Genomic DNA, 26,419 nt, shown 5'->3' on the forward strand with positions numbered 1-26,419 from the left:
ACGCTTCGGTCGAGGAAACAGTATTCATGGTCTACCAGCATGCTCTTCCCGACAACGAAATGGTTTAACGATAATAATTATGCTTAAGGGTCGGTTGTTATAAATTGGAAGTTGTGACGTAAACAACCGTAATAAAGCCGCTGGGAATAAATCGCCATTACAACTTGTATACGCACTTTTCTTTTCAAACCTTCTTTACGTTCGAGCAAATATCAATTAAAGTAAGGCTGCTTTTCACGAACGTTGAAATCATAGTTGACTCAGTTTCACTTCTTTCTTTATTTAAACAGTTACAAACGTTTTGACTCAGTACAGGTTAGTCTTTAAGGGTGTAATAAAGAGGCCTCAATTATTCTCCTTTCTCTCTTAAATCCGTTCCTGCGATAGTTCAAACCGACCTGCTAAGTTAATTCGCCCTGAACAAGTCTTGTTTTATTTCTTATTAGGCAACTTTTACAACAAGTATTTCCATCGGAATCGCGTTCCATTTCGCGGGATTGGATGCCTCTAATATGCCAGGAATGAGCCGGCGGTGAAAGTTATTCTCTTATCACCAGGAAAGTCCATGTTTGGCAAACTATTTTCACACGCTTTTCAAATTAGAGACTGAAAACGAAGTTTAAGGGCCAAATGACCTCGGTCGGCCTTACGAAAAGTCGTTAAGTGTACATACACCAATCAATGGCGAAATTCACTTGCAATGTTCGCTGTCCACTAAACTCATCCTTAACTGCCAGTGTTTTGAACCAGTCTCTGTGGCATGAAAAGAATTCTGTTTTAATCATTTCTTCTGCATGGATGTCAATAGGTCGCAAATAACCCCCTCACCGTTCCCTGACAGTTCGTTAGTACCTATTTGAACATATGGCCCCGGTTGTTCGAAGGTTGGATAGCGCTATCCATTGGATAAAACTCTATCCGGTGGATAACGCTGTATGTTTCGCTATCACTTATCTGCTGGATAGCGATTTATCCATTGGATTGCGTTATCCGACCTTTATACAACTGGAACCCTGATAAAGAGGAGCACGTCATGGTTATAACGTTCTGTCGGAGAACACTGCACAATGACCCGGCTGGGGCACGAACTGAATATCTTGATCCAGAGTCAACCACAAAGGTCTTGTTTCCCCTTAAACTGACTGAAGGCTAGTGCCAGCTGAAACGGGTCCGCAAGACTTGTAAGACACCGAGGTAGAGTCTAGCAAAGTTTATTAAAAGCACTTTTATTGAGTATATTGTTTCTCTTTTATTTATAACGCGTATTAGAGTATTTTCAGTTCCATCTCATAATATAAAGCCAAGGAATAAGAAATGAAATTGTTCGAAACTCAAAGGAAAACAAGGCAAACTGCCAGAGGCGCGGGAAAATGCAGATGATCAAGGCGCGTTTGGCTTTCACTTTGCATCTCATTGGTCAAAAGCCTGGATTGAATACTTTGGATCGATCAACTAATCCATAACATTCTCCGTTTAAAAATTTACGTGAAATACAGCAGCATACATACGTTGAAAATCGGCTTTTTCAATATATCACTGTAAGCACGAATCAAGATGCTGATTAATCTTGCAATTTAAAATTAATGTTTGGCAAACGGGGCACAGCACTGTATCAGTTGAATTGAAATGATCACTGTGTAAATGCTTAACTTCCTTTGTCGATGAGCCGGGGGAATCTGCTATTAACTCACTTGGCTTCTGTTGGGATCCCAATACTGGACTAGTCAAGTCATAACCTCTGCTGTTGCACTTTTTGTGTTTATCTTTAGCTCTTTGAAAAGCATCTACAATTGTGAGAGTTGGTGAAGAGCTGGTTTTAGTTTTATTTGGTGATGGTGTTTTTATCTCAATAAAAGCAGGCTTCTTAGATTCCTTGGTAAATGTTTTTGAGTCATGTTGGTCAGAGCTTGAGCCTAACGTTCTGCCAGGCCCAGAAAATGGTATCACATCTGTAGTCCACCGTGAAGAACCAGGCTGGTTCAACTTTGATTTCGTGTCTTCATTGTGATCTGATAAAGCAACAGCACCATCATCTACAAGGCTTTTCTTTTTCCGTTTCACCATTTCTTGGTCATATTCAGAATTACAACTGCTATCATCACTGTCTCTTGTTTTGCGTTTAAAAAATCTTGGCAGTGTTCCAGAATTTCCTCCACCAAGCACATGCCCCTTGTTCTTGGCAATTCCTGTTTCTTTTTCACCTTTTCCTTGTTTTGCCTTGCCAGATTTTTTTGCACCATAATTATCTGGCTCTTTAATCTTGGTGTATGTCCCACCACACGTTCGCTGATGGTCTGCCCACCAAGTGTCTCTGGGTGACGGTGCTCGATTCATCGCTCTCCTTACAATCCCATAATAAGGTGGTCTCCTGCGGCAAGGGCCATCACACTGCCACCAGTGTTGACGGTGTACATTTACCTAATAAAATAGGAGACCATTATTTCATACTGCAGTTCTCTTTAAATCATTTACATAGCAATAGTAACCTTTAGGGTTAATCACTGTGGTTTTTTTCATCCTTCTCGTACCATTCCTGATTTGTCATTCTCTAATTCCTGTTGATGGTTTGCACCCAGGTTTAACATAATACAGTACTAGATCAAAACTTATCATATTTCTTAAATTTATTTGTTATCAGTAGCCTGATTTGAACACTTCTCAGACAGTGCTCATGTCATTCTAGCAACTAGACAGTGTAGTAGAACAGGATAATTCTGCCTGTAATCATTCTTATGATTTAAAAATCTTTGAGCTCACAGTCACCCAGTGCTGATTCAGGTGTGTTTCCCAACTGAATTGGACTCCACTTAGTCCTAAGATTACAAATTATAAATCAAAACAGCTCAATGAGCTCATTACAGAACATCTATTCATGATTTTTCTGAATACTTACCTCATCATGAAAATTATGATACACCTACAACAAAAAAGGGCAAAAAGGGGGGTTTAGTGGCTGATTGGTTGGTTAACAATTATCACTGTAATTTTCACACACATGCAAACAATGAAGTTGTACATTCATCATTGAAAAGGAGTATCTCATCGCTATGAGTTAGGTTGCAAACCTCTTGAAAACACATGCATAGTTCAAGTTCTTCAAAAGGATCCTTTACTGACTTGTGATTGGAGGATATTGATCCTTTTGTACACTTTTCTGTACTCAGTAGCACTCACTTGTGCAAGATCTGTGGGTGTTATGTTAGCCTGCAGTGCAGGTGTCTTATTATGGTGAGCTAACATTATAAGCTCATGATCGTTTATCTGACCGGCCATGTTTGATTTGGAGTTAGAGTGGATGGTGGGGGTAGGGGGTGGGGGAAGAGTGAGAAGAGGTGAGTACTCTTCACTCCCCAACCCCCACCCCTCTCCTTATTTTTAACTGTTGACTGCCCCCTCCCCCCCTTAGTACAAAATTTTCTCTCCCCAGCCTTATGCCATTAAAATCAAAGATGATGGCCATAATTTTTGTTAAGAATATACTGGGCATTTGCTCACCAAAATTACACCTGCTCTGCAGGCTAGTGTTGTGTATGTCTCTGAGACAGCTCTCTTTTGAAAACTAGAAATACATATTTAAGATAAGATCCTAATTCTTTCCACCCAGGTCCAGGCAAAGTGATATATTGGTAATATATTGGTGAAACATTCCCACCTCTGCAAGGTGGGGATCATTGAAAAAAATACTTACAGTAATGTTTGCTCCACTTTCTGCATTTATCCTTTGCATATGTTTAAGGAACTCTGGTCCATGACCATCATGGTCCTGAGGGCAGTGACAATAAAAGTGACTTTAGCTGGTTTTTTTTTCTTCTGTGAGACATAACATAACAAAACTAACCAGCACTCTTATCTCCAATAGAATTGAGGAGGTTCTTAAAAAGTTGAATCAACTGAACAAATACCTAAAAAAATGACCCAAAATCTGCTTTAATATAGAAGAATTCATTGAGGGTGTGATATGGCCAAAAGCAAACATGCAGATTAAAACATGCAAGTAGTGTGGAGTACCCAGAAAGGTACAGTACATTCTGATTAATTTGTCTCAGATAACAAATGAGGATTATATGCTCTCTATACATTTTTTCATAATGGTTTTATTGATAAATGAAATGTAAATTGTTCATCAAATTGTGTAGGGTCACCATCAACTGTGAATTGCAATCTTTCCACTTTGACACTGTTTCTGATCATCAGGTGATTTATCAAGAATTCCCTTTAATGAGACAAGTGACTAAATTTTACTTTGACCCATAATAACCAATAAACACAAGGCTGTTTGTCCAAGAGCAAAAGAGGTGTTTTTTAAGCATAATTTATTACCAAAGGCTACTAACCTTGTTGTTCTGTGTCACAAACAACAAAGCATGGATCATCTCATGCTAGAAAAAAAAATATAAATATGTTTTAAATTGGAGAAATTCAGAGGGAAACCTTAACCTGACAAAAAAGCTGCACAAAATGTTTACTAGCACAGGAATAATTTTTACATTTATGTATACCGTATTGAATGCTGAAGTCTTAGAAATGTAAAAACAATCCTCCATCCAGCTGACATTAAGTGAAGCAAGTAAATACATTGATAGTGTCGTTAGAATGCTGCCTGTAATATCAAATTATAAAATGCAATAATAATTTACCAGTAAGGTTTGAACCAAGTCTTTTCTTGGACGCAGCTTGAGTAAAGGTGCACTGAGCCTAATAGAACACAGTCCTCCTCGGCCTTCATAGCAGCATAATCCAGCGCATCTGTCATGCAAGTAGCAAGTTAAGTGTTTTATACTTTGTCAATTAAAAAGTCTTAATCTTATTTAATGTACCCAGAATAAATAAAGCCATCAATGAATATAACATAAATTTACTTATGCTGTAGCTTAACCATTTCACCCCACAAAATCTCATTAGTAATTTTCCCCATTGTCTGCAATACAATTCTAGTGATGTTAGTTTGGAGAATTTTAGATTGGATCTACTAAAAATCCTCTCATTGATATTTTTCTTTATTCGCGTCATTAGCCTTCTTGATATTGTATTGGTATTGTAAGGAGAAATTCTCTCTTGGTCACTCAAGGGAGTCACAGAGTTAAATGTACCGCCAAAACAATCAGCGAGATGATTTGACAATATACACTGATGGAATAACACCTACTTACAATGTCATTCGTGGACTCCATTTTACTTCTACAGATCCCAAAATTCCTTTAAAGTAAGCATCATTAAATTGTAGAAATAACTGCCGTATGTCCGGTATAGGATCAATAAGTTCCCAAGATTCATCTACAACTGACACTGGTTTAGGAATGGCGTTCTTACGGGAACTGGACGAAACCAATGAATTGTGCCTTGAAGCTTCGTTCTCCTGTTCCTGATCGAGCTCTGCTTGTAAGCTTAGGGCATAGGCTAAATCGACATCCTCAGATATGTCGATCATTGGTAAACCGATCGAATTTTTCGCCAAATTAATCGAAAATGACGATTAACTGAATGATAGTGCTTAAAATTTATCTGCTTGTGTACTCGAGCCAGTCTCTCGCGTTTGGACCGTGAAAAACTGGTACTCTAGCAAAAACAAAATGGCGTCGTCAGCCGGTCGAACTCTACGAAGCGCTTCTCGCTTAATTTTACAGGTAAATTCGCCATGATGATTCCTTGTATGACGTTTAAATACTGAAAGGTCGTTTCTTTTTTAAGGCTGCAAGCTCACAGAGTGGACGGATTGCGTCACAAGGTATTTGTTCCGATTGTAAATCGGAGAAAATATTGAGCACTGCACGTGTGTCAATCCATCATACTAGAAACTTTCCCATGTTTAATCAGCCTTGCGATATTTTATTTTTAAGCCGGAAGCCCAAAACTACAGACAGTTCGGGCTCTTCATCAAGTTGCAGGAATAAGTTTGTGAGTACAAGTTGTCAATAGATATTCCAGAAATTCTTTTGCATCGCTTTATAAACACTGTACAGCCAATCAGCCAAGATTATATAATTTACTTCTCTGGTTCGTGTTCTCTTCTCCTCGGCACAATGCCCCTATCTTCACTCTCTGCTCCTGCCTTCCCAAGAATACAGAGAGAAAACATTTCCATTCTATGGGATGTATACATGCATGACCCAACGTTGTCCGTTGTGTACAGAGAGTGCTTCGATCCACAGGAGCAATTAGTTGCATAACAGTGAAGCGTGCTGTTATTAAACTTGAGTAAAAATTAGTACAAGCAAACTTGTTGACTGATGAAGAAGAGCTACAAATGAAGACCTTGTCCTGTAAGTCTAGTGCCAGTTTCCTTGCTCCTCAAAAAGTTGTCAACCTAGCCCCATTGTGAACCCATACCCCTCTTATTTTGGGTCAACAATACTGTATTATTGGTAAGATTTCCTGGATATTTAATCAAACAGCTCTCATGATACACAGTAGCCAGCAGAGCAGGCATAATTTTGGCGAGCAAGTGTGAAGTGTTTTCTTTGTGGAAATTATGGCTGTCATCTTTGATTTTAATGGCAGTAGAAGGCTGGGTAGAGAAAGAAATTTGTACCAAGGGGGTGAGCAATGGTCAATAATAAGGAGAGGGGTGGGGGTGATCACTCACAAGCTTCTCAATGTTGACTCGCCCTAATAAGATGGTATGTTTAATTTCTTGTGTAAAATGCATTCTTTTCAGAGCAAGACAAGCCCAGAGGACTTTTTCTGTTAGTATATCAAGGACAGCTTCTGCTTGTGCTATGATGAGTACAGGTCAGTCCAGATGGTAATTTAGTTGTTGTAAGCTTTTGTTATATTCAGGATCTTGGTTATCAATTCAACAAATTATATACCCTTCTGGGGATGAAAGAATCTCAAGTGAATGCAATTCTGGATTACCCAAGTCATGTAAACAATAATTGTTCTGTTGCTATTTCCTAATTGATTTATTGAAAAACAAATGATGATTTTGGAAATATTTTGTTAACAGCTTCACCAGTGTCTCCCTGTGGATCACTGTTATGTACTGGAAGCAGCTCAGATATGATGGAAGTATCTGCTAGCGAAGATGAGGGACTAGTGATCGAGGCGCCGGAGAAACTCGACGATTTATAGCATTGGTTTTCCTTACATACAATAACTGTTGTATGTAATTCTGTTATTTAGTTACAAATGCAGTTTTATTGCTGTCTCTCAAGACTTCTTCTGATTTGACATTTTGCCAGGATTTCTTAAATACAAACTATTATACATTTTTTGAACCAGAGTTGTGCAGGTGGATTCAGGAACTGCTGAAGTGGGATTTTTTTGAAAATTGTATAATAAGAGGTTGTATGGAAAAATCCTCTCAGAAAATAGTGATTGGTGTTACTTAACCTTTTTACTCCCAGAAGTGATTAACAAGTAATTTCTCCCAACAATATCCATGTACTATCCAGCAAACAGGTAATGAGAATACTCAAACTGATCAGGTAGATCAGTTATCTTGATCTAACACCAAATTCTCATAACCTATTTACAAGGAAATGTGAAGCAGCTAGGGGGGAGAATTAACAGTCAGATCCTGGGAGTTGAAGGGTTAAGTGAAGGTTTCATTACAGCAGCTGTAGTGTAATTTTTGTCTGGGCCATATGAATTGAAATGTTGATCATTTTTTTTTAATTCAATGTAAAAATCTCTTCAGAAGCAGTATTATTGAACAGGAAGTTCATTTAGGAGCATTCATGTAAACAGTATTGTAACTTAAATTTTGTGGAGGAGGTAATCACACTTTGCAATCAAAGTGTCAGCCATTGTCAATGACTTCTTTGAGATGTTGTACTGCAGATGGATTTTTTTTGTTTAATGCTTGGCATCATGTTAAAACACTTTTTTTAACTTTAAAATTTGTTGTTGATGGTAGTTTTCTTTTGCATGTCATTCTACTTTTTTTCCTGAATTTTTTCTGTGTTTTTGGTTTCATAGGGGATTATAAGGTTAGGAACCCTTGTGAAAATGACTGTGAAATTCTTAAATCTTAATTACAAGTCTTTGCAATGTTTTATTATGGATAGAAATTCTCTAAGTCTGTTCCTAGTATGGTGTTTATTGTATAATTTAACTTGACAAGTAATTGTTATTTATTGTAAGTTTCTCATATCTACTATAATGATACTACTATAGTATATGCTAGCCTATGATTTTCTTAAACACTTGCTTGCTCACTGTGTATTTCATGTTTCCATCTCAATAAAAACAGTAATGAAAGGTAGTTGTCTTGAAGTTGTTATCAGATACTGCTCCAGCTTGTGGAAGTTGTATTTTTCTAGTTATTTCATAATTATTTATTAGTGTTTCATAATATATTTTTTTTCTTCCCACCCTTTGTCACTTTCTCGAAAGACAATCCCTTGGTCAATGAAAATTTTTCTGAACCTAATTTTTTCCATTTAGTGTATTGCCACAGGATGAAAAAGTAAGCATTTCTCCTCAAAGACTATAATTTCTTTATGTTCTGTAATCTTATTTACTCTAATGTTCTGGAAGTGACCACCCCTTAGATGCAGCAACCCTTATGTAATGCTGCATCAAATAACTATTGCAGGGATGCCTGCTTTTTTTTTCCCAGCAGTGCCACAAGATATTAATTTTTCACTGCTCTGTTCCATTCCATTGTTAAACAAATTGTCCTGCACCCTTCATTGGCTCTTTTCCTTGTGTCTGGTAAAGAATGCAGTATTTTATTATATTTCTGCTAGCAAGTAGTTTGAATGTGTTTAAGTAAAAAGATTTAAGCTTGGTGGTGCACTCAGCTGAGTTTCAAATGAGGCTTACATCAGCAAAATGAAACAAGTTTGTACAAAAAAAATTTAATGGTCGTTACATCATGACAGTGACTGAAATTTAACATAATCACCGTGTAACAAAAAAGTGGACAAAAAAAACAGCCCTGAATTTCAACATTAACTGTTAATATACAATGTACATATCTTCATTTATCACATGCACAGTTAATGAGCAATAGATATTTACAAGTCAGAGTATTAGATCACTCAGTCACAGTAAACCAAAATGCTAACGTTTTAAATAAGAGGTCAGAGTTACAGACTAAGAAATATATTCTTGACAGAGTAGGTTTGACCACTTCTCAAATAGACAATGTACATCTTCTAAATAAATGAAACTGTAAATTGAATTACTTTGGACTATTTTGAGAGACAGACTGAGTTATTTCTACAAATGCAGTATCTCTTTAGCCTATTTAAGAGTGCCCCTTTCCTGAACAAAAAGTAGGGATGAGGCAGGGTAAAGAGACCATGAGTCAATTGTAAGAGGTCTCTGACTCACTATGTGGCATGAAAATTTTGCAGTGGTTTTAATAGCCATCAACATTAGCATCAGTTCTACTGAAGCAAATGTTTGTGGTTCACAGTGACTGAAATTCCACTTGGGAACTAACACTTTGAAATCATCAACAGTGAAGGAAACAGCTTATAGCTGGTTGAGTACTGATGATGTTAAACAATCTTCCCTGGACAACTGAAATCCCTTGTCAAACTAACTATGACAATGAATATATTTATTCTTACTTATTATTTTCTAAATTGACTAGCATTTAGCATCGTTTTAATGACTGCAAATTTTTGCCTAACAAGCCAACATACAACAGAGCATGCGCAGTTGATGATTTTGGGGGAAAACAGGAAACAAGTAAACATCCTTAACCTTTCACACCTAAGATCTCCTAGGTAATTCTCCTTACTGTCTGACATACAATTCTTATGATGTTAGTTTGGAGAATTTGGCATTGGATCAGTTATTGATAATCCCTTAGTTGACATTTTTCTATATTCTCATCACTTGTCTGCTAGTATTGATATTGTTATTGTATTGTAAATTATTTCTATGGAATTAAAGTGGTAAAACGTGCTAAATCACAGCTTTAATATTGTGGTACAACACACAAGCCCTGTATTTTCCATAGTCTATCATTTGAAAGTCCATCATCTACAATCTGTGAAAAACTAGTTGACACATTGCTACTGAGATTTCAAAATTTGGTTTATCATAGCAATTTTCTTCCTACATGAAATACCCTTACTGCCCCACCCCCTCTTCCATGTATATTGTTGGGCTTTGTTTTCTGTGAATGTACACCATTGAATAAAGGAAAATGTGAATTCTGGCAACCTGTGGTTTAATGTCCACTAGACTTCAGAGATCCCCGAATTTCCTGGCTATCTCCTACAATTCTTGTGTTAAATAGCCATGACCTATGGTATTTTACTTTATGACCTAGAGAATATTCTCGAGTCATTTCAAACTGTAACACTGCTCTAAGGCAGGCTGACAATGTTTCAGGTTACTGAGACAACAGAATAAGTTTTCAAGGTGAACTATCTAGAAACTGTCTAAAGCATACAGGTTGACTCCTCACCAGCAACATAATAATTCCTTGGAGGAGGTTAACACAGTCAAGTGTCAAATAATTTTTTCACAGATTGTATGTAAACATTTCCTTCTGGATTGGCTGATTTACAAAAGGATTGGGATGGAAGAGTTCTAAAAGTTCATAGAATTCTACAGTCTATTTCTATATTTTTCCTCTCTCTAAGGCCATCTCTGAACAGTAATTTTTTTTTGTTCCTTTGATCTCACTCCCAAACAATAAGCCAGTCTACCAACATGAAATGTTACTTGTAATAACCTTTGACAACAGGTTTTGCAGTCTTTACAGTATTCACAATTCCATGATTTTCACTACTTTTCTGCTTTAAGAACTTAAAAATATTAATTGTTTGAACTTTACTACCAAAAACATAGGGCCCCTCCAACATACTATAAGTATGATCATTTTATATCATTTTTACACCAAAACATGCATTCTATGACTTTCTTGGTAAGCATTACGACTTTTGTAACCACTTTCTTCCATTCCTCAGTCTACATTGAAACAAAACCTACATACAGCACATGCATTCATTGACAGATACAATTTTATAAAAGAGAATTGTCAACAATAATTACTTTTGGCTAAGCTCCTACAATTCAGAGTAAAGATCATCTTTGTGACCAAATGTCAACCATGTTGTCCAAACCCCATAAGTAACCATCTTCATGGTTGCCCTCCTCCCAAGGTGTTCTGTGATTCAACCACATTCCATCTTGAAGTGGGGTAGTTTTACCAAAATCGATCATCCACACGCTGGCCCGGCCATCTGCATCATGGACGAATAACAGTGAACTACCAACCACCTGGAGTGTAAACAGATACAACATATAATTATGTTTAGTAATGACATCATATCACAAAAAATGAATGTCTTCAAAAACAAGAAAGGAATTTGAAAATTTTCAGAGTGAAAAATGAAAAATAATTTCAACTTTATCTTAGTGATGATTTAACAAAAGTAACTGCCAAAGGATTGGCAGGATCTTCCAGACAGTACTGTAGTAAATCTCATAAGTACAGGCTAATATGGAATGTTGCAACTTCATTATGGCTAGATTTTGTAGTTCTTAGGGTGTTTAGCAGAAGTTGTTTTCAAAAGGTCTTGAATGGTTTTGTAATGGTTGTTTCACAGGCACACTCCATTCCACCCTTTTTACTCCAGCCAGCCTTTCTTTTTTCTTTCAAGCTTCAAATATGTGTTGACAGCTGCCTGATGTGGGCAATCCTGACTGCATTACATTGCAAGTAATTGCCAGCCATGACATGGGCATGTTATTCCACCAAGGGGCTACCTAGATGAAGTGTAGGCCCCCAGATACCCCCCACATCCATATTCCATCTGTGTGAGGTAGTGAGTTAAGAATTAACAAGACTATTAACATGATTACATTTTGTGCAAGCCTCCTTGCAAGCAAACCAATTTGCAAATGCTGAAGTTGCTTAGTTTAGGGAGAAGGATCTTCAAGTAAGGATAGTTTATACTTAGCAAATTACATGCAAGGCAAGAACAGCATAATTCACTCACCTCATGAGAGCGAAAGAATGGTGAAGATTCTAAAGTTGCTCTTATAGCTTTTAGTCGTCTTATATATTTTTTCTAAATGGATAATAAACAATAAATGAATATCAGGAAAATACTCCCTCATTATCAATTCATTGAAATTAATAAAAACTAAACAAGGAAGAAGACTTAAAACTCAGACTTCAACTGTAAATACAGTTTTGTCAGAGCAAGTCAATTCCAAAACACTGTACAGATCAGGGCCCAGTTGTTTGAATGCAGATTAGTGCTAACCTAAAGTTAAATGTTAATCCACGTTTTTTTGTTCCTTTGTTCAAAAGCACCATTGGGAGATTTTTCTGTATTCTTTTTAAAGTACTCAATTATCAAATTGCAAACAAAATAAATTTATACTCAGTCTGTATCTCCTTTAATTTAAAGCTTTAAGATCAAAAAAACTGATTTCACACTTACCATGGATTAACTTAACCCTTTAACTCCCAGATCAAATTTATAATTCTTCTTACTGTCAATCATACAATTCTTATAATATTGGTTCAGAGAATTTAGTATTGGATCAACTAATTATCCCCAAATTGATATTTTTCTTTATTCATATCATTTATCTGCTTGATACTGTATTTATATTTTAAGGTGAAATTCTGTCTTGGTCACTCATGGGAGTTAAAGGGTTAACCCAGCCTTGAACAACTGCACCTACAGTAACAGGGGAGGGGAGGGAAGGAGGGAGGCCATTGGGGAAGGTGGCTATTGGGGAAGGATAGACAGCATCTAGAGTGATTTGTTCCACTAAAACCGGTCAGTGATCTTTGTAAAATTCGAAAACAATTTTAGTTGATGCTTCTCTATCCCATCACATTCTTTTGGATTCTGTGCACAATTTCACTTCATGGCAGCAAGAAATTTTTATACTACTACAAAAAACTTACTCTTATCTGTTCATCATCACCAATAAACTCTGTAAAAACTTTATCAACATCTTCTTTTGTTCTTGTTTTCTTAAAATCTTTGTTGGGCTTCTCATCACCTTTCTTCAAAGAAAGGGAATATAAAGATACAAGATTAACACAAAGTTATACAAAAACCTTAACATGCAACAGTCAGTCAATACTATACATTCATCACATGATGTGTGTTAGATAGAATAATGCAAACATTTCCAAGCAACTAAATTAAAAATTTGTCAATTGAATTCTGGACTGAATAGTAAAGCTTTCACACATTGTGATTAGGTAATTATTTTCAAGCCATCACCAGAAAAGCCCACTAATGCTACAATGGTAGTAACTGTAAGAAAGGTCTCACAAATCCCCCCCCCCCACCCAAGAAAGGAGTGTTGCTTTGCAACACACAATCACATTGGAGACTAAAATAACACCAGTCCAATCCTGCTACTTTCAACACTGTGTGACTATTTGAAATTGTTCCAAAAACTGAGAAGCTCAAAAACAATCACTATAAGCTTAAAGTGTATCTTAACCTTAATTCCTTCAATCCTGAAACCCAGGCTTGAAGTTGAACTCAGCTGCTCCCTCCATTGCATGTAACGTGGCTTGGTTATTCCACCTTCCCTCTTTTCCTCCTCAGTGGGTTCACTGGGGTCTACCTCTACCATCTTTTGGAACAAATCCTACAAAAAGAATCATTGTTATTAACAATTGGAAAATGTAGAAAAGGGGATTCATTTTTTCACTCCCAAGATGTAAACTTCAGTTCTCAACAATATCTGCTATACATTTCTCATTAATTCTAAACTAGTTATAGTTCTCACTAGAGCTGCCCCCGCCCTACAGTACCATTTTCTTTTTTTTTTTTTGAGTTGGGCTTGTTGTTTACAGTTGTGTAGCTATGACCATTTGCGGGAAAAACGTTGATACCTTGCGGCCGTGCAAGCGATCAAATCGAGATTTTTTTTGGTTACGATCAACCGAAAACACCTACATTCTCTCTTCTCCAGTCTTCCTCTATACTAGGACAAATCTCGTGTCAAAGACGCCGATCCTAAAAGTCCTCGCGCGCGTGTCTTTTTACTGGCAGCCCATGACCATTTGCGGGAAAAACGTTGATACCTTGCGGCCGTGCAAGCGATCAAATCGAGATTTTTTCTGGTTATGATCTACCGAAAATACCCACATTCCCTCTTCTCCAGTCTTCCTCTATATTACGCGAGGAGTCCTAAGGTGCCTCCTCGGGTTTTTGGCCCTCTGGGGCCAAAAACCCTGCGGGGGCAATTAATCAATGTAACAAATTGACAGTGGTTTGGCATGGTCTGCATGAGGCGCAGCAGTGTGGGTCAGCTTCAAATTTTATCATTGCTGATTAGAGTACAGACCATGCTAAACCACAGTCAATATTTTTTATTTAAACCAATGACAATATCGACATCCACTGACTGAGATCATGACATGTTGACCCAAGCAGCACTGTCTGTACTCTTATTCACAATGGCAAATTTGCCAATTAGATTGCGACATTACCTTCAACCGAGGTAAAAATTATATTTGATTGTTCTCAAGAGAGGACATCCTGTCGCACTTACTGCAGTTTCTGCAGCATGAGGCAACAAGAAGTACTATAACTCCCACTCCAGATGGGTGGCCTGTCCAGCACAGGGTAACCCATCTGAGGAGTCCCCCTCCTAAAAATTTGTCATGGCTTCTGAGAAAGAAAAATGCAAAGACCCTGCCAGAGCTTAGTGTCACAGCCTGCACCTTTCATTCTGAGTCCATTACACTCTATGTACACATGACTACCACCTCCCCTAAACTTAAAAGTTGAGTAAATGGCTTATTAAGTGGTACTCACTTTTCTGGGTTTTGACTTTGCCTTCGCCAATTCATCTTCTAAGTATGTTCTGAAAATCAAAGAAGGCAAAAAGATTTCTAGTCATGGTCATAAATTAGAGTTAAGTTGACTAATTAAGATAAACAAACTACAAAAAAAAATGAGTACAAACAAAGTGGAAAAAAAACTTACATTGATGTAATGCCTAATTATTATTATTATTATTATTATTATTATTAATGACTGTATAACTGCAAAATCAAATAACTTGAAGACTTCTAAACAGAGAACTATGCCAAGCGCAAATTTAGATAAACTGACTTGAAAAGTGATATTGCATAAAAGAAACTGGCTTTGAATACAAGAGGACTGCCAAATAAAATGCAGTATAAGAAACATGTGAAAAGGTGTAACTTACAAAGAGAAACGCTAACAAATTCAACAAAAACACAAACAAGGAGATATGAAAAAAAATAAAGAACAAAATAAATAAAATTTTACAAAGTGCATGAAAAACAATAAGCAAGCAATTAGATCTTATAAGTATTGCTCACATGAAATCATATTACTAATAATCTCTCCTGACATTATAGTGAACTAAATAAAACAAGTTTTCCAAAAGATATATATTAGGCTAGGATGACAAAATTAAAAGGTACCTTGTTCCCATCTTACAGTCCATGACAGATGGAGTTTCAAATTCTTGTAATAGATCCTGCATTTCAAGATATCCTTTATATTTGTCAAGGACAATCCAACAAACACACAAACTAGTTTAAAATGATTCTTAAACAGATAAACAAAATTGGCAGAAAGGAATATTTCACCAGCACAGGGAAGATTAAGAACTTCTTTGTCAACTCTCTTAAAAAACAGCTCTCCCATGTACGTGTGTACACAATATTTGTAGGCAACGATAGGATGGCAATGCTGAAGGACTGGTATACAGTTGACTCTAGCCCTGTGGACACCTTGCTTTTAAAGACACCATGCCATTGCAGACAAGGGCCAGCCCCCAAGCGAAAGGCATAAAGAAAGGACTGAAACAAACTCACGTTGTTATGGGCTCTCACTATTATGGAAATGTAGGCACTTTCATGCCCTCCCCTCCCCCCAAGGTGCAACATTTGACTGGCATGATATACAGCAACATTTTGAAAAAGGAAAATAAATTAAGATGCCAATTTTCATCTTGTAGCCAGATATTTTACTGATTTGTAATATTTCATATGTTTAGAGACAAAACAGTTTTTTCATCTTGTACCCAGCTATTACCAAGTCACTATTACAAACACTAAAACTCCCCCCCCCCCCCCCGGCAAGGGTGTCTGCAAAAGCAGGAGTTGACTGTTAACTATTTTTTAAACAAACTCCATCAGTTTTGTCATTTTATAACTGAAAGGATACGTTCTCCACCTTTGTTAACTTCTTTCTTGTATTCAGGGATATAAGGTCTCAAAATGTCTTTCATTAGCCTCACAAGACATTCTCTCTCTTTGTCTGTGGATTTCTTTAAAATTGTGCCATTTTCTCCTGGTTTAAAACACCCTTTGATAATGAAAACAAAGCTGTCATTACAAGACAGGGCTCATACTCATTTAAACTTTCCCATGATCTTTTCCCTGATTCTTTGCATGGTTTCTATGAACTTCATGAGAGAGTTAGTTTCCAAGTAATGCGAAAAAGATCTTTAAATAATATAAGCTCTCTCTTTTATTGAGTCAGAATTGAAATGAATTTTAATTATTTTTTATGAATTTCAAGGCCTTGAAAAGACATATAGATTAGATTTTAGAAATTTCCAGGTTTTCCATGCCCCATACAAATCCTGCAACAAATTTCACAACAGATCATTTGATCAAGAGCCCAGCATATTGATCATATGACCACTGCACCTTCCACAAGTAGAATGCAAAACAAGAACTAATAGTGAGTTGGAGCAGTTTGTAATTGACTGTTGATAAACCAAAAGGAAAGTAATCAGAACAGCCAATCATATCAAAGGTTCACATTAATATCAGCCTATGAGGAGTCACATTTAAAACAGACAAACTACCAAGGCAGGTGATGAAGTCATGATTGGTTGTACTGTACCTTTGTGTGTGATTGGTTGATAGAATAGTCTCTTGAACAATGATTGGTTAATAGAAATCATAGAGAAAAGTAGAGCAAACTAATTGAAAGTAGTAAAGGAGGTAAGTTTCTAAAGAAACTGTCAGTGGTGCTTTGTTGATGTGAGTTGATGATGTAAATTGGCCAACAGAAAGAGTTTCAAAGCTAATATATTGAGCATTAGCCCTTCGTCATTGTTGTGATAGGCTAACGAAGGGCTGACAAAGGGCTAACACTTAGAACATTAGCCTAAGAAACTCTTTACAGTGGCCAGTTTACATCATCAACTCAGCTGATAAAAACCAAACTATCTAACTGAAAGAAGTCATGAATTGCTTCAAACACTTAATATAAAATTTCTCTAAGAAGTAATTCTTTAACACTGACCTTGATGTCCAGCTAGCTGCACCCAGGGATACTTCTTTTTAAAGTTCTGTACAAATGGAGACCAGTGGATCATACTACGAATTTTCTTCCAGCGTGAATGGGTCTACAAGGCAACACATCACTTTTAATCAAAATAAACTACTACAGTAAATGGTTTGAACCCAGGGGTAACATGTAATAGTGTAGTTTGATTGTCCAGGTGAGTGTAGTCCTTAGAAGGACTGTTGTTGGTAGTGGTGACTAACATTTTGACAACCTGAGTGGAAGTCATCTTCAGAGTCAAGTGAATACTTGTTGTCAGTCAAATGTTCTTAGCATGGTTTGTATAAACTGAATGGTCAGCTTTGCCATGATGTTATTAGCTGTAAGACTCATTTTGGCATAGGTTGGTTGTGATTGGTTGGCCTCAATCTAACTCTGATGATGACTTCCACTCAGGTTGTTGAAATGTCAGTCACCACTACTGACAACAGTCCTTCTCAGGAATACACTCACCTGGATGATCAAACTACACTATTACAAAATAAATTAACACGATCATTACATTAAGTAATACCACATTGTAAATCTATGAACATGCTTCTTAACAGAGTTACAATAAACATAAACTACTGAGTCCTGCTTTCTGAGGGGGATGGAGTTGGTTTGTAAAATATAACTTGTCCCCAGTTATCTCTTTTTTTAAATCAAAAGGGGTGGACAGGGGGGAGGGGTAGATGGGAAGGAAGAAATCTCTCTCCTTTCCCTTCCACCCTTCCCTTAATGCTTGTGTTGCCTTCAGCTATGTCTTGTCCCCAGCTATCCTATGGTTTTAGAGATTGATAAGAGACACCAGGAAATAAGTCAGGTACTACATTTGCTGCTATCAAACTCATAAAGAGTGAATTTTAACGCTTTCATGAATAAAAATATAACCAATCCCCAAAAAATAATTATTAATAATTAATTAATAATAAATTAAAAACTTGATGACAAAATATTCGTTTTCTGTGTGAGAAAATTTTCATTTCACATCACTTAACCACAAATTCAACTGTATAATGGTTGTACAACAACATTACTGGAAGTTTTCATTTGTCATTTACATCACCAGCAGATAGCTTTTGGTATTTTACTCAAATTTAGAGGTTGATGATAACTTTGTTAGAACTTGAATTCTGAGCTTCATGTATGTGTAAAATAAGCATAAAAAAAACATAAGTTAAATATATGACCCAGTACATTATTGTTCCAAAAACAAAATCTACTTTCGAGTGTGGGATGCAACTAAGAGATTGGAAAACAAAAGAAGATGCCTTGCACTTGTGGAACAATAGAAATCCTTACTGAAAAACATTTTTCAATGCTTTGAAACTTAAAATGAAATGATGTACATGAACATGCAACTAAAATATTAATCTCAAATCTGCAAAATAAAATGCATTTCAAGGTAAATGAATATTAACAGAAGTGAGCTTAAAAAATTACATTTTGCAGAGTTTTAAAAGGTGTTTCAAAAAAGTGAATTCACAAACACAATTCATGTAGCACAGGATTGTTACCACAGCTGTAACACAAACACTTTTCACACCCAGATATTTTTAACTCATTGCACATTAAGGAGGTCTCAAAGACAATAAAAAAAATATTTCCTTTAAAATGTACTGACTGTATATCAATTTCGGTGATGAGCAGGGCAAGATTAACTGGTTAAAATTACACCACAGTATCTTCAGGTGTGAGAAATATTCCTTGCTGTTTGGAGGCCATCAATATTTCAAAAGTTTGAAATAAAATCTTTCCATATTTGTACATTTGCTCATCACCCATTCAAAAGCTTTCTGTGTAAGCCTTTTAAAATGTGAATTGGGAAAAATGGAACACTACTGGATACCTCTTTTAATTTTTGGTCAAATTAATAATATCTTGGCAAGACATTCTCTCTAAAAGATTTCAAGGTAACGTTAAATTGAATTGTTAAGATAACCTAGCTTTTCTAAACTAACTAATATTTAATCTTTCAAAATGTCGAAAAGAGATTTTGTATGTTCAAGAAACCAGACTGTTTATCTACAAGCAGGTGTTAGAACTGAATCATAAAATGCACACAATCACCTATTAGGTTTTTTAAGCACAAAAACATTATTAATCCTTTAGGGAAAAACTTTTCACCCAAGGGAAAAAAAAAATTTACCTTCAGATGATTTCATGGTTTGTATAATCTGGTTGCAATTGTGGAAAAATACAACTTATAAAAAGGTTGTTCTTTATTCACATTAACTGTCTGGAGAAATATTAATTGTTATGTAAAATTCCCCCCAAGAGTGACCTGAATTATAAGCAAGAAACAACTATAATGACAAATGAATGTAATTTAAAATTCATATACGTGTCGCTGGGCTTTCAACGGCAGGAGATCTAATGACCAAGGTTCCGCACAGTTGAGTACCATCACAATACAAACATCGACCTGTAATTACCGTAGGAGGAAGTTTGAACAATTGAAATTTCATTTCCAAGCAACTGCCGCCTGGACTCACACCAAGTTACAGAAAAATACATTTGTAGTAACATAAATCTGTAAACAAAAACAATGCTTCCTAACTGGGAGAAAAATGGTAATTTGAAGGGAAACAAATTATATTCATGGGAACTGAAATACATTATTATTAAACTGTAAGTTAAAAATGCAGATATTTTTTTCAGTTTTGCCACAGATAAAACATTGTGTTTCAACTTTTCAAGTTACATAAACTGGTAATACTATGATATACATTCATGGGAAAAATCAGAGAGAAAAAATGGCTCATTTCCCACTGATGTGTATGACCAATAATTGAGTTTTTTTTTTTTTTTTTTTTTTTTTCAGGAAAATCATTATATCCAACTGCAGAGTGACAGAATAATCCTTACAGTTTTCCATTATTCCATTACTCTTGAAAAATCTATCGAGTAGCCTTAAAAAACCAGGCAAAAATGCCAAAATCCTATTAGGTTTTCATTCCAGAATCCTTTAGGGATTTTCATATTCATTACAGATTTTCATTTAAGGATATCACAAAATATACTGAGAAGCTTAAAAGGATTTTGATATCACCTAGAAGATTCTCTGTAATGGGATCTTGCCACAGTCTTTCATAGATCACCATACTATCTATAAAAATCTTGAAAGAACTGTTAATAAAATTGTATACATTATTCTTAGAGATTATACGCTAACCTTCAAGATCACAACAAGTGTTGAAATATCCTGCAACCTTTTTTCATATTGAAAACATATATTGGCCTCATAATGCAAAACAAACGAAGGAACACACTACATATCACACTGAAAATGTTTCATGACTCTGCTGCTTTTTAGCATTGAAACACCCCATCCCAATCCAAAAATTTATATTAACCAGCTTAGTTACATAATTATATGTTTAGACATGTCATATTATGCTACTGAGTGTATCAAACCTTGAGATGTACATGCAGAGGTTGTAAAATAGTTGCAATGATGATAAATGCTCACCAATTTAATTTGTTTAATATTAAATATGTTAATAACTGCTACCTCTTCAAAAAGCAGTAAATATAAAAACAACACAAAAATGATTTTCTCAATGTGCATTAATAATTCCTAGCTTTAGAAAGGACACTAAACCAACTTGAGATGTTACGCGTGAATAAATGAAAAACAGATAATTTAGCTAAAAAGAAACACTTATTTAGAGTAACAATCAATTTTTAAATGCTTTTCTTTAATTCAAAGTATATAGTTCTTTAATCTTCATTCTTTCATGACACCTTGGTCTCCAGTGACTTCTTAGAAAATCAATCAAAGATCCGAAACATATTATCAGTCTCGTTCTCATTGGCTATGACAATTACACAAATTAAAAATTCTACACTTATCAGTTAAATCATCTTGTTTGAAAATTGCATATTTCTGAGTTTAAAATAGATTTAACTTTCAAATCACAAAGATATCGGTAACCTAGATGTAAATACCTTAAATTTGGCAACGCATCAAATGGTCTTTAAAAGATATCATTAAATAAAATTTTGCAAGAATCCTGACAGTTTTATATAACTACTCTAAATAAAAACGGCCATTACAAATTACTACATGAGCTTTGTAACCATATGATTATAGTTTTACAAGGTAAATGTGAGACTTGCTAGAAATTACATAAAACATAACATACAAAATAAAATTCCACATTCTAACAAAAGGATCATTTTAAAGAGATGCCATATTTAACTTTGAAAAATTACTCCTTTTTCAATAATTTAAATTCACTTTATTTATTAATCAAAATTTGAATAATTTGAAACTTTAGTTTTAATGACCTTTTATTACTCCTTGTGGAACAGTTTCTGTCACAGCTGACTTACACAGTACTTATAATTTTTTTTGCATGCGAGTGTTATTCTATTCAGCTTCCATCATGCACAAATGCAATACCACACCATATACAAATTATGTAAAACTTGCTGTGAACATGAAGGGTTTCAGGGTTTTAACATGTTTCTACAAAATATCTAGCCTGTGACATTTCTAATATTGTGTTAAAACACATCATCTGCATTGCAAGTATGTTTGATGTTGTCACATTTCACAATCAGTTCATAGTTGTTACATAATTAAGCTAAACAGATGAACTACTGTAATCTGTCATATTCTGCTGTCTACAAAAGCCTGAAAAATACTCACAACTATGATATTTCCGTGCTTATTTTCTCCTTAAACTTTGCTTGAGATGTTTTCCTTAGCTTCAATTAATTTACACACATGTATAATTTGATGCAAAAATCATTTTGTGGTTAGCTAATAAGTTTTGCTGTCAATCTTGTTAATTCATTTTAAGTCTTTTTTTTTTTTTTAAATCGTGTCAATGATCACCAATGCCAATAATAAAAAAATTCCCTCTTATATATTTCTGCATGTGAGATGAAACACAATTAACTACTATCAGCTTGCTTGAAGTCATCAAAATGCTACCACAATTTATCTCAACATAATCAAAAATTAAAATTATTCAAATTTTACAATTTATACTTCTGCATGCAAGATGAAATACAATTAACTGCTATCAGCATGCTTGAAGTTATCAAAATGTCACTTTTGACTAAGATTTTTTAAAATTCTATTTTGGCAAAAATGGCAAGGAAGATTTGCAAACAAAATATTGCCTGCTTGACTTTGGATTTAAATGAGAGACAGTTACTGTATTGTTATACTGATAACAAAGTGACTCAGGTCCCTTCAATTTAAGAATTTCTTTCTTTTCTTGTTAGTCAAATCACAAGCTTTCTGATTATCATAAAAATGGTCAAGCTAAAAGTTCTTTAAGATGGTTATTAATAATTGCTAGTGTTTGTAAGTTCAAAGCACTTCAGTCTGCCAAAATTAGCACACAGCCTCAGTTGCAGGTGGAGGTATTTTTAAACCACAAACAAGGATATTTTGTAAAACAATGATTGCAATGACCTTGTGATTGCTACAATTCACGGTATGATCAAATATCAAAAGAGTAATTTTCATCCCAAGATTACAATGTGACCTAATTATGTGATCACAGGGAACATCTTAGCACCTATCTGCAACGGAAATTGCAATTTGATATTCTACCCTAACACACAAAAATAGCAAGTGCTGTACTTAAATAAAGCGAAAATCAAGGGCATACAGAATATCTAAAATCATTGGCTATGCATATCTTTGTATTGTTCACAGAAATGTTCAAATTTAAAACATTGGAATAGTTCAAACTCGTATAATATAATGATTTTCTGTAATCGTTCCCTCAAGGTGCTTTACTTTGTAACCGATAACCGATGGAGAAATGAGATTTTAACACAGTGCGAAAATCCTTAGGAAAGCACGATCAAGAGGCTTGGGTAAACTGAACTGTATTTACATTTCATATCGCTCTTTGAGAAGTTTTGCTTCAAAATATTTCATTTAATTATTGATCGAGAACGATTAGTTGGCGAGCCAAAAGTTTCCAACCAAGTGGTAAATGACGTCAATCGCAGCTAATGACAAATAATCGTGACCAACCCTGCGGCGGTTGGAAATAAATAAATTGACAAACGTTTCTTACCATCCCATTGCAAATGTTTACGGTAGAAGTTAAAAAATTATATATGTGAAATCTGGGGTTGCTAAGGAAAGCCCTACTGAACGCAGCTAAGTCAAAATACGCGATTGAGGTCAAAACAAACTAGAAGCCATTTCGAAGAGAAATTTTGGCCACTTTGAAGTAATAATAATAATATTCAGGAAATGCTTACTGAGATAAACATATTTCATAAGAAACATCAACAAAAGAAGCCTTCCTTATCCGCAGTGCTGCCAAAGCAAATAAACACTGAAATACTCTAAGTAAACGGTCACTATTTTATGAAATCAAAAGAGACCTTATTTAAACGGATGATGAGAGTATTTCATTCAAATTTCTAACCTGTGAACAAAACAATTAAACAAACCGGCAAAATTCACAATAATTGTGCAAGCAAGGCAACATGAGCGAATTGCAAAAAGTAGTACACTTGGTAAATAAAGTGACTGAATTTTCAACAAGTTTGAGTTTTGTTTTGGTACCTTATCAGATTTGTCTTCCAATGGCTGTCTCATTTCATCATCTGATGGTTCATCGTCGGTAAGGATCTCGTTTTCCGAGCAAGAACCGTAACTTGACAAAGAGCAAGTATCAGTGGAATCTTTTGCCAACATGGTGGCAGAAAGATCACCATTCGCATCCACCATAGCGATGGTTTTCCCTTCATCCACACACTCCTCCATAACAGCCGGCGTTATTACAACTACCGGGGTCGTCACTAACAGGTTAGAGTGATCTAAGCAAATTACATCCTCGTTATCATCTGTTTTATCGCAGGAACTCGAAGCTGACGATCGAGTTGACAATCCAAATTCACCATCCCCCGGGAGAGTTCTACTCGTGAGCGCCAAATTTGAGTTGATTTCTGCACTGAGATCCAAAATGTCTTCGTTGGTTTTCGTATTCGAAGCGCAACAACTTGGTTTAGTTTGTCCACGCTGATCGCTTTCCTTAACAGACTTGCTTGAGTCGGTCTGAAGGGTGCTTTGATTGTTTTCTGCATCAGCATAAGTTAACATACGCTGCCTCAAGGGAGGGGTATTATTTGATAAGTCAATTTCGCCTCCTTCGCAGTTATTGGTTTGATCGCAGTTGTCGGAATGACTGTTTGTATTGGAGAAAACGTGTCCTTTCAATGACGCTATTCGATCGGCCAAGGCTTGACTAGACATTCTTGAGAAGAAATTATCGGTTTCCGAATAGCAATTATACTTGTGAAGAATTTCTTCCACGAATGCGCCCGTCGTAGACGTCGACCTCCATGTTTTTTGACGGTCGCTCATCGCATTGCATGGCCGAGTGGAATGTGTGATCGGCTAACTGAGTTCCAACGGATATTATCTTGGTTTTGAGAAATTTTCGACAGAAATATCGCTTTTGTTTACTCCAGTGCACGCGAGTTCGTTTGAAGATGGCTTATCCTGTCTTATCGATGCGTGTGTTTCCCATTCTTGATTGAAATTAGGCACTGTTGATTCGCTTGACGAGAGGCAAATTTCGAGTTGCAACACACGGTAGAAACTGAAACAATCGATTACTACAACTCTAACCAAAGCCGTGACGACCTCTGTTCCATGGGTCGGTTCCAACATCAGTTAGGTCGGTATTTAACTGAAATCTGTTCGAAATTATTTAAATTAATTCCTTTCGATCCGCGATTTCATAGCACTTTTCGGTGGTAGCCTTGCTGATATGTAGCTTTATGTCACACGTTCTCTTCCCGTGTGTCAACGTAGCAATCAAAATGTCAAACGTATGCCCTCATACCGTATACAACACGAATCCCTGCTGTAAACTCCAAAGAAATTCCACTTAAAGCTACATCAGTATATTCTAGTATTTTGTGTTAGGTTAGAGACCCATTTATTTGCTTTTACAAAAATTTATACTTGACATAAACAAATAGAAAAGACAAGTGATGTGGATGAATGTAAATGTCACTTTCAGTAATGCTTTGACACATGTGATCGATTGTTACGAAGCTTTGACACTTTCAAGCACGCAAAGTCTATCGATTCACTTTCTGCCGATGTAACCAACAACTGAATGTAGTGAGCGCTTGAAGCAAAATTTGTTTTAGTCCGATTGTTTTGGTGATATATGACCCAAATTACAATTTATCGAAAAACGTGAAATTTTGCGGCGATCGAGATTCGGAATTGTCTCCCATTTTCATTCATCAAAAGGGGAGAAAAAAAAGATCAAGCTCGGAGCTATTCAAGAGGCACATTAAAATTGTTCAGCATGTTGTCTGGCATATATATCGTTATTACATAACTATTATCTTTGTTCAAGTAAATTTCACTAATGAAATTTTTTTTAAAGGAATCAGCACAGATTCACAATATAATTTTTCGTTTTCTTTGACTGCTAATTAATGCTTTCACTAACACATGCAGTATCTTAAATATAACATTCAGCTGTCATTCCTCTCTGAGGAAGTCAAATCGTTTGTTGACGGTCTTCTTGTGAGCTTATTTCGAACACACGATGGCTTTTTTCCGATACATTTTCACTTTTTTCTTTGAGTTCTCAGCAGACCCGCGAGTTACGATCTTTTTTTACGTACATTACCCTTTCATTCACACCTGAGCAGATCGCTTGCACGCCAGCCGTATTTACTTTCAATTTTTTTTTCATTCTTTTTCTGTTTGTTTGTTTGCTAGGCGGGAGTTACGAAGGCAAGGTTAATGAGTTTAAGCAAAGCAAACAAACAAAGAAACGAACAAAACGGACAAGATATGTATTTTTTTCTGCTCTGCTTCCTGAACCTCCCGCGCAGTCCAAAGGAAACAGAAAACGCTCCTATGCATTATTCAATCGTTAATAAAAAATCGTTTGGGCAGAATTTGCGGCGGCCATGTTGGTTATGCTGACGTCAATTTAGGATTGACGTTCGCCGCAAAGGATTCAAAATGTCTGCTATTATCTGCTCAGGATCAACAACAGGTGTAACCGGCTACAATGGTTACTATGTGGTAAAGGCTACTCTTAATCTTTAAAGTGAACGCGGTATTTTCGGCAGAAAACAAGATGCAATCGCTTTTCTCAAGAAAGAAAGATAAAAAGAAGGAAAAAAAGAAAAGATGGGAAAAAAATTGAATCGAAAGTATAAGATCGAAAGTATACATATCG

The 26,419-nt window shown here is 35.8% G+C and overlaps 3 protein-coding genes across 3 annotated transcripts; 1 reads left to right on the forward strand and 2 right to left on the reverse strand.

The window, feature by feature from the left end:
• Positions 1-1,210: 1,210 nt before the first annotated feature.
• LOC113674414 (DNA-dependent metalloprotease SPRTN) lies at positions 1,211-5,543 on the reverse strand. Its single transcript, XM_027190891.2, has 6 exons — positions 5,151-5,543; positions 4,638-4,746; positions 4,335-4,379; positions 3,689-3,763; positions 2,894-2,917; positions 1,211-2,418 (listed from the first exon to the last, which is right to left on the reverse strand). Exons 1-6 carry the CDS (start codon positions 5,426-5,428, stop codon positions 1,534-1,536), a joined length of 1,416 nt encoding a protein of 471 aa, XP_027046692.2. The 5' UTR covers positions 5,429-5,543; the 3' UTR covers positions 1,211-1,533.
• Positions 5,528-8,202, forward strand: LOC113674415 (uncharacterized). Its single transcript, XM_027190892.2, has 5 exons — positions 5,528-5,624; positions 5,689-5,725; positions 5,838-5,895; positions 6,656-6,729; positions 6,947-8,202. The coding sequence occupies exons 1-5, from the start codon at positions 5,571-5,573 to the stop codon at positions 7,069-7,071; spliced, it is 348 nt and encodes a 115-aa protein (XP_027046693.2). The 5' UTR covers positions 5,528-5,570; the 3' UTR covers positions 7,072-8,202.
• A 586-nt stretch (positions 8,203-8,788) lies between these two features.
• LOC113674413 (inositol-trisphosphate 3-kinase A) lies at positions 8,789-25,161 on the reverse strand. Its single transcript, XM_089211621.1, has 9 exons — positions 23,767-25,161; positions 17,193-17,295; positions 16,101-16,241; positions 15,353-15,425; positions 14,715-14,763; positions 13,390-13,539; positions 12,839-12,940; positions 11,913-11,984; positions 8,789-11,190 (listed from the first exon to the last, which is right to left on the reverse strand). Exons 1-9 carry the CDS (start codon positions 24,565-24,567, stop codon positions 10,996-10,998), a joined length of 1,686 nt encoding a protein of 561 aa, XP_089067747.1. The 5' UTR covers positions 24,568-25,161; the 3' UTR covers positions 8,789-10,995.
• Between the last annotated feature and the right edge of the window lie 1,258 nt (positions 25,162-26,419).

This window comes from Pocillopora damicornis, chromosome 7, assembly GCF_964200805.1.
Source record: "Pocillopora damicornis chromosome 7, jaPocDami1.2, whole genome shotgun sequence".
Taxonomy (NCBI): Eukaryota; Metazoa; Cnidaria; class Anthozoa; order Scleractinia; family Pocilloporidae; genus Pocillopora; species Pocillopora damicornis.

What these genes read in the sequence shown, in the direction of transcription:
- LOC113674415 (XM_027190892.2), top strand. Translation starts at nt 5,571, where the DNA reads ATGGCGTCGTCAGCCGGTCGAACTCTACGAAGCGCTTCTCGCTTAATT. An exon ending in TGGACGGATTGCGTCACAAG is followed by an intron (nt 5,726 to 5,837) that starts GTATTTGTTCCG and finishes TTTATTTTTAAG; the next exon opens with CCGGAAGCCCAAAACTACAG. An exon ending in CAAGTTGCAGGAATAAGTTT is followed by an intron (nt 5,896 to 6,655) that starts GTGAGTACAAGT and finishes CATTCTTTTCAG; the next exon opens with AGCAAGACAAGCCCAGAGGA.
- LOC113674413 (XM_089211621.1), bottom strand. Translation starts at nt 24,567, where the DNA reads ATGAGCGACCGTCAAAAAACATGGAGGTCGACGTCTACGACGGGCGCA. An exon ending in CAAAGTCAAAACCCAGAAAA is followed by an intron (nt 13,540 to 14,714) that starts GTGAGTACCACT and finishes TTCTTTTTGTAG; the next exon opens with GATTTGTTCCAAAAGATGGT. An exon ending in TCAGGATTGAAGGAATTAAG is followed by an intron (nt 12,941 to 13,389) that starts GTTAAGATACAC and finishes CTTTCTTTGAAG; the next exon opens with AAAGGTGATGAGAAGCCCAA.
- LOC113674414 (XM_027190891.2), bottom strand. Translation starts at nt 5,428, where the DNA reads ATGATCGACATATCTGAGGATGTCGATTTAGCCTATGCCCTAAGCTTA. An exon ending in ACTTGGTTCAAACCTTACTG is followed by an intron (nt 4,380 to 4,637) that starts GTAAATTATTAT and finishes TTTTTTTTCTAG; the next exon opens with CATGAGATGATCCATGCTTT. An exon ending in TTGTGACACAGAACAACAAG is followed by an intron (nt 3,764 to 4,334) that starts GTTAGTAGCCTT and finishes CACTGCCCTCAG; the next exon opens with GACCATGATGGTCATGGACC.